At 43.0% G+C, this 18,682-nt stretch overlaps 1 protein-coding gene across 1 annotated transcript in view; it reads left to right on the forward strand.

The window, feature by feature from the left end:
• The window catches only part of LOC142566031 (MICOS complex subunit MIC60-1-like), a 111,176-nt gene that overhangs the window by 71,359 nt on the left and 21,135 nt on the right, over positions 1-18,682 (forward strand). The window contains exon 11 of the mRNA XM_075676728.1: positions 3,342-3,433. Within this exon, the coding sequence (XP_075532843.1) occupies positions 3,342-3,433 (92 nt within the window). The remainder of the gene's footprint in view (positions 1-3,341; positions 3,434-18,682) is intronic.

Below are 18,682 nucleotides of genomic sequence, written 5' to 3' on the forward strand. Positions count from 1 at the left end.
GCCTCACGCACAAATGCACGGGGCGCTTGGAAGCCGTTGTTCTGATCTCTGATGCTTGTTGTTCTGCCAGGCCGCAAATAAATTTGTTACACGCACTTGTTAATCTGAACTTGTGGAATCTGAAACTATGTCATGCGCACTTTTCCTTCATGCAAATTGTACTCATTTAGAAATGCCAATTTTATTCATTAAATTTTATTTTTGCGGGCTGGTTGTTATGCCTAGTCTTCCTCCACAATAAACCACCGTATGGTACCTTAAATTCTCTGTTCACTGATAGTTAAAGGGACCCTGAAACAATTTCGAGGATTGTGTACAAAAGTACAGAGTCATTAGGGTACATCTTTCTGAATATTGAGAGACATATTTAAAAGCTCTCCATAAAACTTGTAATTTATTGCAAGTTTTTAAAAATGTGCCTCGCTACCGATCGCAGTGGTGCCACTCCCCTGAGTTTTCAGCCGCCCCGACCCCTGCTATGTAGCAGGTGTCTCTGATGTCAGTTGGGTGAGCTTTCTGATTGGCTACCCATGCAACGTCATCCGGAATGCTAGAAGCTTATTGCTTCATGAAGCCTCCACTTACTGAAGCCTCCACTCCACGTAACGTTTCAAAATGTTTAAACATCACCTTTACAAGGAAACATTCATACAAGACATACGAGTACAAATTAAATAGTGTTACTCTAAGCAGGGTTACGGAATGTAAATACTTGGGAGTTTGGTTTACCTGGGATTTAAGGTGGAACAGGCATGTACAGGAGGTAAGAAAGAAGGCGGCACGAAAGTTGGGCTTCCTCCGTCGAAATTTTGGCCAATTACCTAGTAAATTGAAAGAACAGCTGTATTTTACTCACGTACGTTCGGTACGTGAGTACGCTTGTATCTGCTGGGATCCTTATACATGTCAGTTAGTCGATTTACTTGAAAAAATTCAGAATAGGGCAGTTCGATTCGTTCGTGGCAATTACGACAAAAACCTCAGTATTACCGAGGGCAAGCGCAGACTTCATTGGCAAGATCTAAAGGTTAGAAGAAAGTGCCTCAGACTCAAATTTTTTCACAGTGTTTACTATTCTAAAATAGGCATTGACAGGAACAAATATATTAAATTACCATCGTACATTTCCCGTAGAAGAGACCATGCTTTGAAACTCCATGAATTTCCTTTTAAGGGTGACACCTTGCGTTATGAATTTTTTTACAGGACCATGAGGGAGTGGAATGCTCTCCCGTCAAATATTGTTGGTATACAATGTAATGAAACGTTTTACCGTGCTTTGTGTGTTGAAATGAGTGTCAACTGATGTAGATATGTATGTACCCCCCTGCTGTAATGCCTTCTAAGGCGATGCAGGTACTCAATAAATAAATAAATAAATAAGCCTATTTTTAGTAGAATACATATGCATAGAAATTTGAGTACCCTTAATAATAAATACACAAATACAATAAATGCGTATGCATTTCTTCAAATGAATGGCTCACATCCGCCTGAGAATGGGGATTGTCTGCTACAGCTATGGCGATGGCAGCTGATGGGGGGCATAGAGGGATTCTCAGTGAAAATAGGGGCAATGCTGTATTTCACTCGTCTTGCACTGCAGCAGTGTGCAGGGATTACCGTATTTACTCGCATAATAATCGCACTGGCGTAATGATCGCACCCCTGAATTTTGTCGTCAAAATGTGATTTTTTTAAATTTCCCGTGTAATGATCGCACCCCAAACTTGCTGCAGCGATATGTCGTGTGTCAAGTCTAGGTAATATTGATCGCGCTTAACATTTGTCGAATGTTACGCGAACGACTCAAGACAAGCGAAGCACTCTGCACGCACCAAACATTCTTAAGTAGATGTCTCATTTCATTACTTTCATCTCTTTCCGCACTTCCATGACTAAAAAATGCTGCAGCCAAACTTGCCTTTATTATGTGTAGGCTTTGTTAATGGTTGTGGTCAACAACAAAAAAGGCGCCTTTCGATTCTTCTCATCTGCACTCGTGGGTAAGCAACAAATCGCGAGCGGCAACGATAGTAGCCACATTTACACTGATACGTTAAAAGTGTACCCTATTCATACGCTGACGCTTGTAACACAGCTAAGATATTCACCCACCCTTAGCGGAAACATGCCATATTAGGATAGTAGGGAAGACAAATGCTGCAGTTTCCGCAGCATGCCCGCCATGTGTTTGTATGTCACTGGCAGGTAAGCGCGCCCGTCTATTTCTGTCACTTCAAAGTGGACATGGCTAAGTTATTGCCACAAACTTGCTGATATTAACGATATTATTCATTACTGATACGGAAGAAACTGTTTCAATGCACGTAATGTACTCACAAGAAGAAAAAAGATCGCGTTTGGCGCATTCGGCTTGCTCCGCTGGCCGTCATTTTTGTTTTGGTGTCCCGCAGCAAACGCGGGACGAAATTTTCTTTTTTCTTTTCGCAGGAAATTTAACCTGCGTAATGATTGCACCCCTGATTTTGCGTCAATATCTCTGACAATAAAGTGCAATCATTATGCGAGTAAATATGGTAATCTGTAGTGATGGCACATTGTAGAGGATGCGAGTGTTGTATGTCAATGTCAACAACAACCTCCTTGGTCGACACAGCGATCACCCGCAGTTTAAAAAAAGAAAATGCTAATTTAGCGGCAACTGCAGGACCTGCATTTATCCGAGAACCAGGTTTAATGAATAATTTGCCTAGAATGGTAGCAGGAATATATCCTAACAAGCCAAGGTCTGGGAAAAAAGAAGTTGCGGAGGCAATTGGCCGTGCCTTACAACTTCTCAGAACGTCCACCAGAAAGCCGCCATCTTTAGTTAGGCTTTAGGACAGTAGTACCATCTCTACCTCCCACTCAAAATGTGTGGGCTTGATTGCCGATGCTCGTTACTTTTTCTTTTCCCTGAATTCCTTTTTCTTCTTTAATTATAGAGTAGAGAAGGCCTTATATATAGCCGAATTCCCAACATCTGTGGCTGCATTCCAAATTGAGCGGGATGCAAAACTGCTTATAAGCTTAAATTTCAGCAGTCCGTTGTGGTCAAAGTTAATCCACATCCCTTCACTATGGCATCTGTCATAGCTCCAGCATAGCTTTGTTTCACACAGATGAGCCAACACCATATGCAAGTTCTATGTTCACCGGTGGCCTATGTTGCCAATTCAAATTGTTTGGCCTCATTTCTTGTTACCGGCTTTCATGTGAATACTTTTGCGACTCTTACACTAGTATTTAAGAAGGGTGGCTTACTGCTCAGATTCAATTTTTTTGTATGTGTGTGTGTATATGTGTCATAAAAACTGATGTGTTCTTCTTTCAAACAGGGCAGAAGCTGTCTGAAGATGAACTGAATTTGCTGCTTGCTCATGCCCACCGGAAAATAGAAAACTTGACCAAGGCTCATGTCAAAATGCAGGTGACTTTTGCAGATGTGTTCATGTGGTACTGAATGCAGAACCTCGTCCAACTGTGGGCATTAGCAGGCTGATGATCATGATGAAACACCAGAAAGTGAACGAACAGGAAGCTAGTGGTGACTAGGATTTTCTTTTTCTTTTTTTCAAGGTTGATAGAGTTGCCCACATCTGATTGTATGTATGCATGCCTTAATTTATTACTAGTATCTGCTTACATTGTACCATTACTGAGGTTTCTTAAAAGGTACTGTCTGCCATTGTTCAAGGACCTTCTATATTGTAGTGCAATAGAAAGCCTGCCATTCTAACTGTCTAAACATGCTGTGGTTTCTCTGTAAAGCCAATAGAAATTTTATTGTGATAGCACTTATATGGACACTCCAAGGGAATTTTGTGCCATTGGCGTCATCATGCGGCTTCGCATATATCAGGTATTTCCGCGAACACTTTCAAAAACCTTTAAAATTTCCCGTGGCAGATATCACAATTCTAGCCCATGAGCTGGTCTGCTCGAAGAGGCCGACGTTACTTGAACAAAAAATTAAAATGCATAATCTGCTAATTAAGTTTTAATCATAATTACCTTATGGCACATATTGCAATTTATGAGTTCTAGCCGGGGAGTTCACAAAGCAGATCTATTTGGGATGAATTCTCAGCATGACACCAGTTTCAAGATATTAATTCCCGAACTTTTGGAGAAATGCATTTGCGTCCCAGTTACTTTTGTGCGTCAATGAATGAAACAACGTTTTGTTAAGAAATTAAGTGGAATGACAGTGCATTTTTACCCCAATTTTGACGGCATATATGTCACAAATGGTGTCATCCACACAATTCCTTTCAAGTGGATGTGCCTTGCAGTCTCACCTGCTAGAATTTGTAAATTGCAATATGTGCCATAAGGCAATTAGTGAATTTTTTTTGTTAATTAGTCAATTATGCACTTCAATGTTTTGTGCAATTATTGTCTGCCTCTTCGAGTAGGCCAGCTCATAGACTAGAAATGTACTATCTGCCACAGGCAATTTTTAAAAACATTTTGAAGTGTTCATTGAAACACTCTGTATTTAGGTACATGTATGCTATATGCTTATTCATGCCTTATATGCCTTATGTCAGTTATATTGCTACACTGTGAATACTTATGTGAATACTGTGAATAGAATCGCTAAAGTTGCTACTACCAGGTCTTTTGCTCCTGACCAAATTATTCCTTAGAAGTTAGAGAATGACAGCCCGCAAGCAAATTTAATCAATCCTAATGTTCACAGCTCGTGCCTTTCATCTTAAAGGGACACTAAAGGCAAATATTAAGTCAAGCTAAAGTAATAGATTAGGGCTCGATAATCTCTAAGACATGAGTATTATCGCGAACAGAGTCTTAAAGATTGAGAAATTGAGGTAAATGCAGTACATGATTAGACTCCCCAGGGACATTCAAGCACTTGCCCGTTGACGAAAGCACTCCACAGTTGCTCCATCCCTAGTAAAAACATCCTTGTATTGTATTATAAGACAAAATAAAATTCTATGGGTCCAGTTCTATTTTATATTTAGAAAAAATAAGTCATTGAAATTACCCTTCGCAATGATGTGGGCGGTAAAAAGGTTTTGTTGTCGCTCGACTCCGCGTCGCCCACGCTTTCATGTTTCAGTAGTTTTATTATCACGTAGTGCTGCTCTGGTTTTGCTGGCTCACAAAACTAGCAAAAAGTGCAAGTAGCAGAGAATTCAACTTCCATGTGACGTCATGAGATGCCCGAACAGTCTACACCACTTGACCAAAAAGCAGCTGCAGCGGTGAATTCACCGCTCAGTCTTGGCTCAGTACCGCTGTCTGTCGGACGCCGTTTTACTCACCGACGGCAGCAAAGGATGGTGATGTAGTATGCAACATCACCATTCCCCCGGTTAGGTGGTGGGAGATTACAATTTCGTAAAAGGTATTCGGACACTTCGAATGCGATTTTCTTGTAAACTAAGTCTCTTGGCACGAAGCAAGCGTTGTGAGGTTTCTGGAACGTTTACACCTCTGTCCCAATGTCCAGTTCGCCTGTGTTTGCCCAAATACTGGACAAGCTAAATCTCTGTATTGTTGACATGGTATGAAACCGTATCTTTTGCTTCCAACTCTCAAATTCAGCAAAATAAATTTTTTCTCATTCAAGATTGCTTTTCTAATCGCGTGATTACTCGGAAAATTTTGTGGCCTCCTCCATGTAAGAAAAATTCATCAGAAACTTTACTTATTCCTATAAAAGGTTGAATTTCTATCAAATTTCAATATAATGAAGCAGGTTGCCTATTTTACCGACTTCGTTATGTGAAGGTTTGACAGCATATCGAACTACTTCGGGGTCCTTTCGAATTCAATACATCTGGGATCGACTGTACAAGCCACCAACCAATTTTTCAGGCTCCTGATTTTTCAAACCTACAAGATTCCTGTAGTAAAACCACCTACCTCTTGCACCAATGTATAATGCCAATAAGCAAAATTTCGGGTGCTGTATAGTATTAAGCCATGAGCCATGCGCACGATGCCACAAACAGTGGTGTCCGTGAACAAGTTACCCCCATGTCAACAGGCACGAAACAACTTTGGTTGCTGACTCCTGGCGAAGCAGTGATGGTTAGACTTAGTGGCCTAAGCAGTGCAGCTGGCGGATTGGCTGGTGACATGCCATCGCAATAAGCACGCTGCCATATGTTCACACTCATACACCCTACCTGAGATCAAGTGTGAAATCAGATGCAAGGGATAGGCTGATGGTCGTAGTGTAGCGAATTACGAATTCATGCATAGTTCCTTTTATGTCTGAAAAGTCTGTTGGCGGCGGATGCATTTGGGCCAGAAACTTGGCTTAGTTGGACCACAGTCGACAAGCCTGCCTGCCGATCTCGCACAATAGTACGAATGGCACATTTGAATATTTGCGGTGGTGCAGTGCCCGTGTATGCAATTTATTGTTGTTCTACCGGCATGGTAAGACGTCGACCGTTCATCAAAATCCACAGAAGACCCTTTGATGACTCACGGAGGTGACCCACTTCTGTTTCTTTCCCATAGACCTGATTGTCTTTTGTGGCAGCGTGGAAATATTCGAAACTTCGAATGTTCAATTTAAATCAGTTAGCATTAAATTCGATTCGAAAGCCACTTTTACTATTCTAAATATTCTTACCCCCTAAAAATTTCGGTTCTCGGTTCTTTAAGTCACCTTGGTCGCTGTATAGCCGTGTTATGGCCGAAACACACAGACTGCATTGCGGGGAAGCATATTTGCAGTGAAGCAGTGAAGCATATCAAAAGTGTGATGCATTGTTACGGGGCCACAGCTGGTGCTTATGGCTACCCAACACTATCAACTCAAGCATCCAAACTGTGCTGCCTCTTCATGCATCTGTAAAACACCAACCACCTAGTGGAAACCCCTGTGGCATTTACTAATCTGGCTAAATGTTTCCAAACTACAAATTTTACTAAGTAGCAAGCTTGGCAATGGTTTTAGACCCTCATTCTAAAGTAGATCTGCACCACCAGGATGCTTCAATGGCAAACTGGGTTCAGAAACTTGCTTTAAAAGAAGAAACATTTTAACACCAAGACACCCAGATATGAGGTGCTACCCAAAGGTTCCAGGAATTTGAAAAGCTCAGACAAACTGAGTGGTACACATTTTTGCAGCTAGCAGTACGCCTTGTAGATCAGTGCGCTGAACAACTTGCTTTAAGAGTTAAGACGGCAAGCTGGGCGAGTTGGTGATTGAACATGTTCCTATGGGTGGGCAGCACAACCAGGACGAAGGACAAGAGGAAGTACACAACACGAGCGCAGACTAACAACTGGTTTATTATTTCAAGCAACGGACTATAATATACAGAAAATGTAAACACATGTAAAATGACGTTTACAAGGGTGTTAGCCTATCTTGCCATTCAAGAAATCAGCTTCTTTATCCTGTAGAGTGATAGAAGGCTGGCTGACGCATGCGCCTGAGTTCACATGCATGAAGTAGGCCTCTACAATCTCGCGGTTAGTTTGATGCATATTTTTATACAGTATTTCCGTTTGTTCAAACATGGGTTTGCATGAGCAAACTCTACAATGCGCGGCCAGATTCGAACCTGTTTCATTCCTGATCGCACCTTGGTGCTCCCTAAGGCGGATGTTAAGGCAGCGTCCCGTCTGCCCAAAGTACATTTTGCCGCACGAAAGTGGGATGACGTAGCCCACTCCCACCGAGCATGCCACAAGCTGCCCCGAGTGTTTGACGCGGCATGTAGCTTTGGACGCCTGTTTAGGCCTATTGACAAGATTGCAAATCTTGTTTAAGGAGTTCTTTGCTGAAAAGATTACTTGAACACCATATTTCATGGCTGTCTTTTTTAACCCATGTCCCATCTGATGTACATAAGGGATGACTGTGTACTTTTTAACTTTTTCGATCTGTCTTTGGGGTGCATCCCCTTTCTTTATTTTCTTCACTAGCCCTTCACATATTGACACAATAATGGATTTAGGAAAACCGGCCTTCTCTAGACGATTGAGTTGTTGCGAAAAGCTCAGATTGGCGACGTGGTGGCATGACTTTCTAAGTGCGGAACCCAAACACGTCATAGCAATTCCTCTTTTCACAAGTTTTGAGTGTGCCGAGGCGTAGTTTAGAATAGGTTTGCTAGTCCTGGGGTTATAATGCCAACAAATATGTTGCGCTACCTCTGGTTTTTTCGTACCTCTGGTTTGTGAAAAAGAACATTTGTATTCATATTCAAATAATATTCAGAAAAATGTTCGAATCAATTTGCACTTGGTTTTCATTATTTGAATTCACTTCAAAATTGCAAATTTGTTATTTGCACACCCTTAGTTTTTGTTCTTGCACCAATATTGGCTTGTATGCTTATAACAGATATTGGATATACTGAGAGTATTTTCTTATGCAAAGTGGCTTCATTAAAGTCAATCCCGGGTATATCAGGTTCAAAGGGGATCGCGAAATATTGCGATGTATCGATAATTCAAAATACGAAATATGCCTATCTCAAGCTTATCTGAAACCTCCGCACGTTCCAGATAGTTTGCCGAGATTCTTTAAAGTGGGAATTAACCGATTTGCTTTTCCATGATCATGACGAATGTATAAAAGTTTATTTTTTGCAGACAAATGTAGGAAGGCACTCATGTTGCGGAATGGTCCTTGACATAGTGATTGTGTACCTACCAATTTTTACGATTTTATTGTAAAGTGCATCATTTTCCGCACATTTTTACGATACTGTTTTGACACCTTTATTTCTACGATTTTCCATGTTCTGTGTCCGAACTTGCAATGCAGTGAGTGTTGTCTTATGGAACCCCTATAATTGCTGCATCTTGCATATTCACGGTGCCATTTTGAGAACACTGAATGTGTTGGCCTGTATTCAAATCCAAAGCCAATGATAATTTGTGAAAACACAGGTTCTCACCTTTGTTAACCGCTTCCCAGTGCTGCTGCCACTTGAAGAGAGGCAAAGTATGGATTTTGCTCTGGACGACATTTTAGCCGAGTTCAACCATTTTCAGTTTGAAGATCTACCTGCTGAAGTGACTTCTCAGGAGTTGATTGATAAGCAATGGTGTATGGTCTAGAGCACTGCATGGGCCGAATTTTCCAGCCCGGGCCTGGTGAGGGCTTGCTTTATGAAGCCCGAGCCCAGCCCGGACCCGTGTTACTAAGCCCGGACCCGGCCCAGGCCCAGTTCAATAGTAAGCTTAGCAGTGGCTGCATGTGCACGACCAGCCTTAGCCCGAGCATGCTGGAGAAAATTTGTTGATGGTGATCATTATTATCGGTGCCTTTCCCTTGGTATCTCAAGATCAGACCGAAAATCTGGTGTGTACATGCATTGAAATGTTACTTTACCCGCAGTGGTAGCTTAGCAGTTAAGCTGTTGCACTGCTAAACTCTAGGACATGGGTTCGATTCTTGGCCACGGCGGCCGCATTTCGATGGGGCCGCTGATAGATTTATGTGCACGTTGAAGAACTCCAGATGGTCGAAGTTAATCCGGTTCCCACTATGACATGCATCGTAATCATACTGGGGTTTTGGCACGCAATAAACCAGAATATAAATGAAATATGTTGCTTATACGATACATGAAGTCATAGCAAAAAAGTTCTTTAAACAAAGTGGATAGAAAAGTGGATGAAAAAGCGGATAGAAACAAACCCAGGGCATTCTGTTTAATGCTCTTGTCTATGCTTCATGTTGGAAACAATATGATTGTAATTTCTTAAAAGTGGCTCTGGACTAATAATTTGTTGCACAAAATAAAAAAGGCTTAAGGTTATATATAGTGAACAGCAAGCAAATGCAGATGAAATGTAAATCGTTCATATACTGACTTCAACACAAAATGTAATCATGACGTACAATGTAAATTATATAATTAAGCTGTCACTCACCATTCTTCAAGCTATCCCAAATAAGTTTCCTCCCTTTTTTATGAAATAAACATAGAAAATACGCTTAAAGTATTTTGACATGAAAAGACTGCACCCGAAAATGATGCCACAGGAATAGGACTTTGCAAAGACCAGTAAAAAGCAAAACTCTACATGTTCTTGTGCAAAAACAGGTTGTCCAGGCTCTCCGGCTTCAAGCAGGACCTCCTCTCTTGGAGTACGTACCCAGCTGCACTAAAATTGCTTTTGCTAATTACAGACTGTACTGCATGTGTCAGCCTCACCTTCTCAGGGTCTAACCACCTACAATGTATAAGCAATAAAATGGGAACATCAGTGATCTGGCCCATTGCCTGTGCTGTTATTTTGCCGCTGGTGAGCGTGCATTTACCTTCATCATACAATTTTGTCCTATGAGATCCTTAAGCATGGGAAGATATATACTGTATAATATGCACGCACACACACAGTCAAATTCACGAGCATATAGCATAATATAAATGCACAAGTAGAAAGAGACGCCATTGCACTGGCATGAAAATAATAATATTGTATCGAGATTGGTAATAGTACAATCACAAAAGTCGTAACAGGAAAATGGTGTGAAGAGCAGCTTTTGTATAATTTACTTTTCGTTATGCGGAAACAACGTTCATTTTTGTGAAAAAAAATGGGAACTTAATCTGTTTTTGTATTTTCTTTGCCAAGGTATTCTGAAAGCCAGCTCTTTGCACATATAACTTCAGCCTGGCACAGAATGCCTTGGGCCATGCAATGCATAACGTTCATGTGTGCTCAAAGGCCCGACTTATGCCCTTTAATGAGCGGGCCCGCCAAAGAACACTTCAGACTGCCTCGGTCCGTGCAGTGCTCTAGTTGCAGTCTATGATCTTTGCGAAATAGCTAGTAGTTTTTAAGTACACCGAATTTCGAAAGTTGTGTTCGGTATCTTGACTCTTCCTCACACCAATGCAGTGTGTGAAAAAGTTTTAGCAAGGTTAAAAAGGCACTCACCCAGTTCTGTGCCTCCATGTCAAAAAAGATTGTGGATCAGTTGCTTGTTGCAAGGTGTGCTCAGCCTCACTCGGGGGAAGTGCCGTGAACAGGTGTTCGAAAGACTTTAGGCCAAAGCTGCAACCTCTGTAGAGCTAGCCAAGCCCGCAACATTAAAGGTGTAACGAATTTCTCTTGAAGCTATTGTGGCGCGTTTGTTGTGCATTTCACCTAACCAAACGTTCCTGAACAATAAAACAGTATTTTAATCTTTATTTATGCAGCTGTAGTATTTTTGCTATCTCAGTGCTAACCCTAAAAGCTCGCCTCGCACGCATGCAAGTGCTTGTGTAGCATAGATGGCTTATATCGTAAGCAGTGGCGTAGCTAGGTCGTCTGGCACCCGGGGCCCATAGGCCTTCTGTCACTCCCCCCACCCCCCCCCCCACCCTCGGGTGTAGTTGAGGAAGGCGAGGATATCAACAATTTCCGGGTGTCTTCAGACGCATATGACAACCCCCACCTCTGGCCCCTTGCACCCGGGGCCCACGGCACTGCGGCCTCCCCCGTTGCTATGCCACTGATTGTAAGTCACCAGAGTCACGAAGTTGTGTACTATGTAAGTGGTACCGTGCTATAACCAAAACATTTTTCAAAAGCTGTAAACATGCTGCCAAGCAGCTGCATGTGTCCGGAAACCGAAGCATACAACCAAGATGTGCCCTCACTTTCGTTGGTGAGATGGTTCTTCTGCTTTTTTATTTAGCACATTTTTATTTAGAATAATGCAGAAATGGACACAGTGCAGAAACAAACCAGCCTGTATAGATTGAATATGCGGTGCACTTGCATAAGCGCATTTACCGTAGAACCTCGTTCATACGTCCTGGAAAAAACTGAGAAAAACATACTGACCAGGAAAACATACAATCCGAAGTAACTAAAAAAATTGGCAAACTCTATTATTGTTGACGTCTACTAATGCCAAGCATCGCATGGATCGTTGAGGCAGGAGATGCTGATGCTCATCGAGCTGGTGGTGCTCCGGCAGCCCGAGACACGTTTTGTTGTTTTCCTAGAGGGCGATGGGAAACCGAAGTGAAACCGAGCCGGTGGGTAGTGCTGGATGCTGTCAAAGTGAATTGTGATGCCCAGATCACGCTTCCTGCAGTAGGAAACGGTGGCGCGTTTGGATTATCGCCTACTAAAAGTGTGCAGTACACTAACAACGGCACTACGCATCAATCGCTGTAAAACAGATAGGTGGAAGATGCTTACCACAATAGGTTTGCCCGTGGTAGCTGTGAATGTGGCATGCGACGACCCGGGAGGAGATTTGCCGGTACCGGAATAAGAAACTGTGTGCGCCGTCATTTTCACGTCAGACGGGCGGCTATACAGTCAACTCTCATTATGACAGACCCAGACAATCCAACAAGAAACGTCCGTTTTATCCGAAGTCTGTAATATCCGAAACGCCTCACTTCCAAAACTTTTGTCTCGATGTGTAACAAATTTATTGCTAACACTGAGTGACGAACAGCTGAAGTAAAAAAAAAAAGTTGAAAATTTGCTCATAAGGCGAAGGATCGATTGTCATACCAAATTAAGCAAGATAAGCGTGGCAGCAGCAGCGAGCGAATTGACCTTTGTGCATTTTCTGGCTTCAATGCGAACTAAACGTCGAAAGCACAGCGCATACGAAGCTACAGGCACTGGGCACACTTTGTCCACATCGCAGATAGCTCTGAAAATGAGGCTTGAACACGGGGGCGCGCTTTGTTTACGTCGCAGATTGCTTTCAAGATACGGCGGCCGCGCTGTAAGCAGCAGCCGCCGCAGTAAGAAACCCTCTCTTTCTCACCCCCCCCCCCCCCCCCCCCGTTGTCCGTGCCTCGCGCTCAAGAGAAGATGGCGCGTTTCCGTCCGCCCCGCCTTCCTCCTTTGCGCGCGCGATATTGAGCTGCGATCATCGGCTGATGCTCGCAAGTCAGTTGTCAGGCCATGTCGACACAGCAAAAGTACGTTTTATGCGCCCTACATTGAAAAAAAATTGCTGCTAATTTCATCCACTATAGCCGATAGTCCACTGTACCGTGGTCCGTTAAAAGCAAACTTCGTTGCAATAATAAAATAGGTAGAACAAACTAAGGCTAAAATATGGTCCGTTATATCCGAAAATCTTGTATGCGGGTCTGTTGTAACGAGCATAGACTCTATACTGTTCTCGATCGCGCATGCCTCGTGCCTTTTCTTGTTCAAATGGGATCTAGTGGCCGGAAAACTTATACGATCGCAGTCTGCAGCAGGAAACAGCGACGCGTTTTGGTTGTCGCTTCTTAAAAGTGTGCGCTACGCTTCTGACAGCACCACGCACTGTGAAACAGATAGATGAAGATGCTTACTGCAGTAGGATTGGCGGTGATAGCTGTAAAGGCTGCGTGCAACGACCTTGGAGAAGATTTGCTAGTACAGAAATGAGAAACTGAGTGTGCGCCGGCATTTTCACACGAGGCATGTGGGCAAGTATTCCGGTGAAGCTGCCGCGGCGAGCAACTATGTACTGTTCTCCGTTGCGTGCGCCTCGCGCATTTTCTTGTTTACGTGGGGTCTAGTGGCCGGAAAACATATTGTATGATCGCAGCTTGGTGAAGTACTGAACATTGGTGCCGAAAGATCGTGTTTTCCGGGAAAGTATGAACCAGTAAAAAAATGAGCGTATCTCTCGTGTCATTGTTCGTGTTCTCGATTATAAACGTTGGCATTGGGAAAGCATACCTAACGGGAACGTATCAACAGGGTTCTACTGTATACTGTTAATTACACATAAACGTGCCAGACCGCGTGCCTAACTGCAATAGGCTGTCTAGACGACCGATCATCGTACGTCAACAAGTCAACCACTTATAGTGTCGCGTTTCAGTTTTGAAACAGACTCTGTGCTGTCCCTTCATCACCAGTCATTATCGCTTGTCGTCCCCCTCTCTCTTGTGTCTTCTCCTCTGCCGTCTCTTCTTCTGTGCTCCAGTGCCTTGTCGTTCTCGGCCCTTCCCCTCTGGCCTCTGTGTCGCGACAGCCCACAATACACAGACCCTATTAGATTCGAAAACCGCTTTCAGCTGGGAAAACATCCCAAGTCGATTCCCACTCGTTTAACCGTGTTAGCACAAATGAAACATGCTCAGTGCAGACTGTGGGGCCATAAATCGCACAGCAATGAGTCTTGCATGCCGCTACCATGATGGTCTTTCGGTGAATTAAGTACGGATGTGATGTGCAGTGGTTTTGTTAAATCTGAAAATATAATGTAAACATCTGTTCAAGTAGAGGTTGGGATGTTGTAGGCGAATTCATTATGGCCACTCGCGGCACACTAAAATGCCATTCACTGAAAACCCTGATCTACAAAAAGACAAACCAGGCAGCGCAGAGATTTCCAGTTTGGCATTCCATACATACTGCCCCTCATTGAAAAGCTCGGATGTCATCCACGCTTTCTTGTGGGAAGCTTGTCAGACTGGTAGGCCTTTTGCATTTTTAAAGCAGAGTGGTAATCTGCTCTTAGCGTAATGTATGCATAATGTAGTGCTATACTTTTGTATGCCGTTTCCGAGGGGACGTTATGACCATTCTATAATTTGATATATCTGGGAGAGGCTGTGTAACCATAAAATTAATATAACTCTAGAGAAAAAGCTCCTATAGTGCCCATGCATTAAAATTGGCAACTGCAAAGTGCTGCCATGTTGCTACGCTGTGCAGGCACAAATGACTAGATGCAGTTCAGACAAGACACGCAAACAAACGTGATCCCAACCTTTCTGCGGTAGGGCGGCGCCACCTAGTTAGGCACCATCAAGCGCAGCCTTTCACGCACCATATATTTTACATAGAAATTTTGTAAATGGCCATCGGATCTTTCTGAAAAATAAATGGAATGAACTTTACATGTTGTCCATATTTATGCGCTGTGTGTAAAAGCTTGTTCTTGCATCGTGTTGTGATTATTTCTAGCATTGCAAAAATTAGAGGTAGCATCCTGTGGTTGCCACCTTTCTCGCTCAGCTTTTCCTCTAGAGGCGGTGTACTAACTCTGTATGATTATAATGAAGTTTGACTGTAATTACCAAACATGCAAACAGGTACTGAAGCCAAAAAAGGCATGTGGTCGATTGTGTTCTATATCAGAAAGGTGTGTTGTACTCCTTGCTGTCTGTCTTTCTCTGTCTGTCTGTCTGTCTGTCTGTCTGTCTGTCTGTCTGTATGATGAAAGATGAAAAGTTTCAAAAAGAATGAAAAAGAATGTGCATGTTACCATGCTATCTCTGTTACCAGCATATGATAATATTTCTGTGGCATAGAGCATCTGTGCTTACAGTATGTGTTCTTGCATCATATGTCGAGACACAATTATCGTATCACATTGTATGCTGTTAGATTGATGTAACAACCACCACCAAACTGGAACACTATACAGTCGAGCCCACATATAACGGCCCCACTTGAGACAAACTTTTGCTTATTGTGAACAAAGCACATGTGACCATCCAAATATGCATTATCAGTGTGTCTACCAACCGGGAAAACCGGGAATTCTCAGGGATATTGAGTAGTCTGGAAAAACTCTGGGAAAACTCAGGGAATTGGTGCCTCTATCAGGGAAAATTAGCTCAAGGAAAATTAGCTGTAACTTTATTGAAAGGGTCGAAAGTCGCGGTAATGCTGGCTCGAGTAACAGAGAGGAATCGCAATGAATCGTCTTTGACATCCTGTCGTCGGCTTGAGGAGTTGCCAGTGTACAGTCGACCGACTTTTCGGATTCCCAATAATTTGGACGGCTTCGCGGCACCACCACGTACTCCATAGAGTCAATGTATCAGAACGTCTGAAATTTCGGATGCAAGAACTCTTCGCCGTCCGATTTTCAGAACGTTTTGCCGTGACCGCAGGTCCAAAACGACATTTATCAAAGCCACCACTGCTGTCATTTTGATTACCTCGCCGCCTCAAACCGGCGCTTTCGCACGCAGATCCGCTGGCAGCCGTAGCCACCACTGTGGCAACGCTAGGCCTAGCTGCTTTGACGTTCGCTATGAAGCTTCTTGCCGTTGGGTGCCGTGTTTTTTGAAAGAATTCGCTGCTGTCAGCAATGGCATGGACTCCACCTTTGCGGTCCTCACGATTGGCTTAGAAGCTTGGAAAGCACGGTGCGCTGCTTAGTGCCGGTTTCTGAAAGTCAGCTTCGCCTCTGTACACAAATACTACTTGAAGCATACGCAAAAGTATTGCAGTGAAGCATAACAAGCGTGGGAAGGGGCTATTGCCACGTGACAGTATGCGTGCACCTGGTATTTCCTGTCACAGTACTAGCACCGAAATGCCTAATACATGTACTGACAGGCCTTCAGAGTGTTTTTGAATGTGCCTGTGGCAGTTTGAGCCCTTAAGGGCAGTAAATGACATGTGTTTATTTTTTTCCAACTGGCCGATTTTTTGAACGTTTTCGCGGCCCCTAAGGAGTTCGAAAACTCGGACGTGGACTGTGCAACTGACCAAGAATATGCTTCAAATGGTCCATGGGGCAGACGAGTGGCTGAAGGAGTACAAGAACAGAAAAGACCTACGCATTGAGGAATGAACGGGAAAGGAAGCGTGCTGCCGCCATTTTGAAGGAGCTTGAGCTCAAAAAACAAAGTGTTGGCTAATGCCGAGATGCAAGTGTCCCTCATACAAACCAAAATAAACCCTTTAAAGCAGTGAAACACAACACTGAGGCGTCGTGCGCGGGCTGAGAGTATTTCAGAACAGTTAAGGTGTACTTACGAGCTGTTGAGAGAGAATCTCAATTGTGACAAAGTTCGGGCCTTATACCACTGAGCTTGCTATCAGTTGATAGAAATAGCTCGTATTCGAAGATATTTGCTTTTATATGCATCTCCTTTTTTATTCGCATTTGAGAATGTCCGACTCGATTTGCAATTTTTTTCAAAGATAGTCTTATTTGCTATGCATTTTACTAACCCTGCCCTTCTATTCTCTTTTTGAATAACATAAACACTACTCCTTAGTATTCAAGTTGGATTAAATCGATTTTTTTTAAATTTTTATCGCGTATACTTACTAGAGAGTGACAGCATCGAGTGATATGATTTCAGCTCTTCTTGACATAAAACAAAGTGCTGTGCCACTAAGGAAATTTTCCAAATACATCCAGAGAAAACCTGGAAAACTTGGGAAATTTGAAAATGTCAACTTGGTAGACACCTTGATTATTGCCGTGGAAAAAAAATTGCACTGTACGTCAGCCCAGAGTGGTCGAAGTTGCTCCTCATTTCGCAAGTCCTCTCACCATTTCTTCCTGGAGGTCTACTTGGGTCATCTCATCACCTGGCCATGTGCTGCAGTGTCCAGTCGAGACCCACCTTGTACAACTGAGGTCGCCGTCTCTACCCAGCACCTCCGCCACTTCTGAGGAACTTCTTTTTTCTCAAAGATTTCGCACCATGACAACAAAGAAGTTGCGGTTCTGATGATGATATGTACAGATACGATGGTGACGTGAGTCGATTATGATATCATCATCATTTATTTACCCTTAAGGGCCCTTGGCTTAGGGCATTACATAAGGGGGGGGAGCAGTCGTTACATATACAATGGTCGGTAACAACAAAAAAGCAACACAAAGTTCAGGATTCATGTTCAACATTAACATCATTAGAAGCATCAACACTAAGATAGACACAGCGGCTCAAGAACAACTTGGAAACAAAACAAAACACGCATACACATTCAAAAACACGGCAAAATAGCTCAGCTCTTGAAATGTGCTGTTAATAAGTGCCTGAATTTATTAGGTTCTATTTCAGTAACTATGGAATCGGGTAAGTCATTCCACAATGTAATGGAGCTAGGTCAAAAAGATTTATTAAATGAGTTTGTGGAGCCATGTATGCGCTGCAAACTTAAGGAGTTGAAAAGACGGCGTGAGGTGCGAAGCGGCGGGTGTAATACAGAATTTCTTAGCTGCGGGAAGGTATAGTATAATTTGTGAAATAGGCAAAGCTGTGAAATTTTACGCCGAAGTGCCAGGGGTTGAAGATAAAGGGATGCCTTGATAAGAGTTATACTGTGTCGTCTGTCATACTGCGATGTGATAAAACGGGCCGTGCGATTTTGGATGGCTTCAAGCTGATCGATTAGATAGTTCTGATGGGGATTCCAGATCGCCGAGGCATATTCGAGTTTCGAACGGATGAATGTTACGTAGGCGAGTTGACGGACAGAACTGGGTGAAAAAGCGAGGGATCGTCTGATAAACCCAAGCAACTTAGAAGCATCTGTACAAAGTTTTGCAATGTGCTCAGACCATGTTAGTTTGTTGTTCACGATGATTCCAAGATACCTGTATGATTCTGTTTCAGAGAGTGGTGTAGAATTTAATGAATACGGATAGCTGAGGTTATTTTGCTTTCTTGATACATGCATGAACTTACATTTGGAAATGTTCAGTTGCATAAGCCATGTCGCACACCAGGTTTCTATGAGATTTAAGTCGCGTTGAAGCAGAGCCTGATCATCGGGAGTAGATATGCGGCGGTAAAGGACACAATCGTCTGCGAAGAGGCGGATACAAGATGATATGGCAATAATTTTAATTCAGCTCCAAAAGTGATTAAAAGCTCCTTCTCGTGGTTGAGACCGATCGCTAGCGTGGCTGCTACGACGTCACAACGGAGGAATGAAAATATTGACGTCATAGCACACTAGCACAAAAACGCGACGTATGATGAGCAGCGAT

The sequence above is a fragment of the Dermacentor variabilis genome, unplaced genomic scaffold (genome assembly GCF_050947875.1).
Source record: "Dermacentor variabilis isolate Ectoservices unplaced genomic scaffold, ASM5094787v1 scaffold_12, whole genome shotgun sequence".
In the NCBI taxonomy this organism is placed as follows: domain Eukaryota; kingdom Metazoa; phylum Arthropoda; class Arachnida; order Ixodida; family Ixodidae; genus Dermacentor; species Dermacentor variabilis.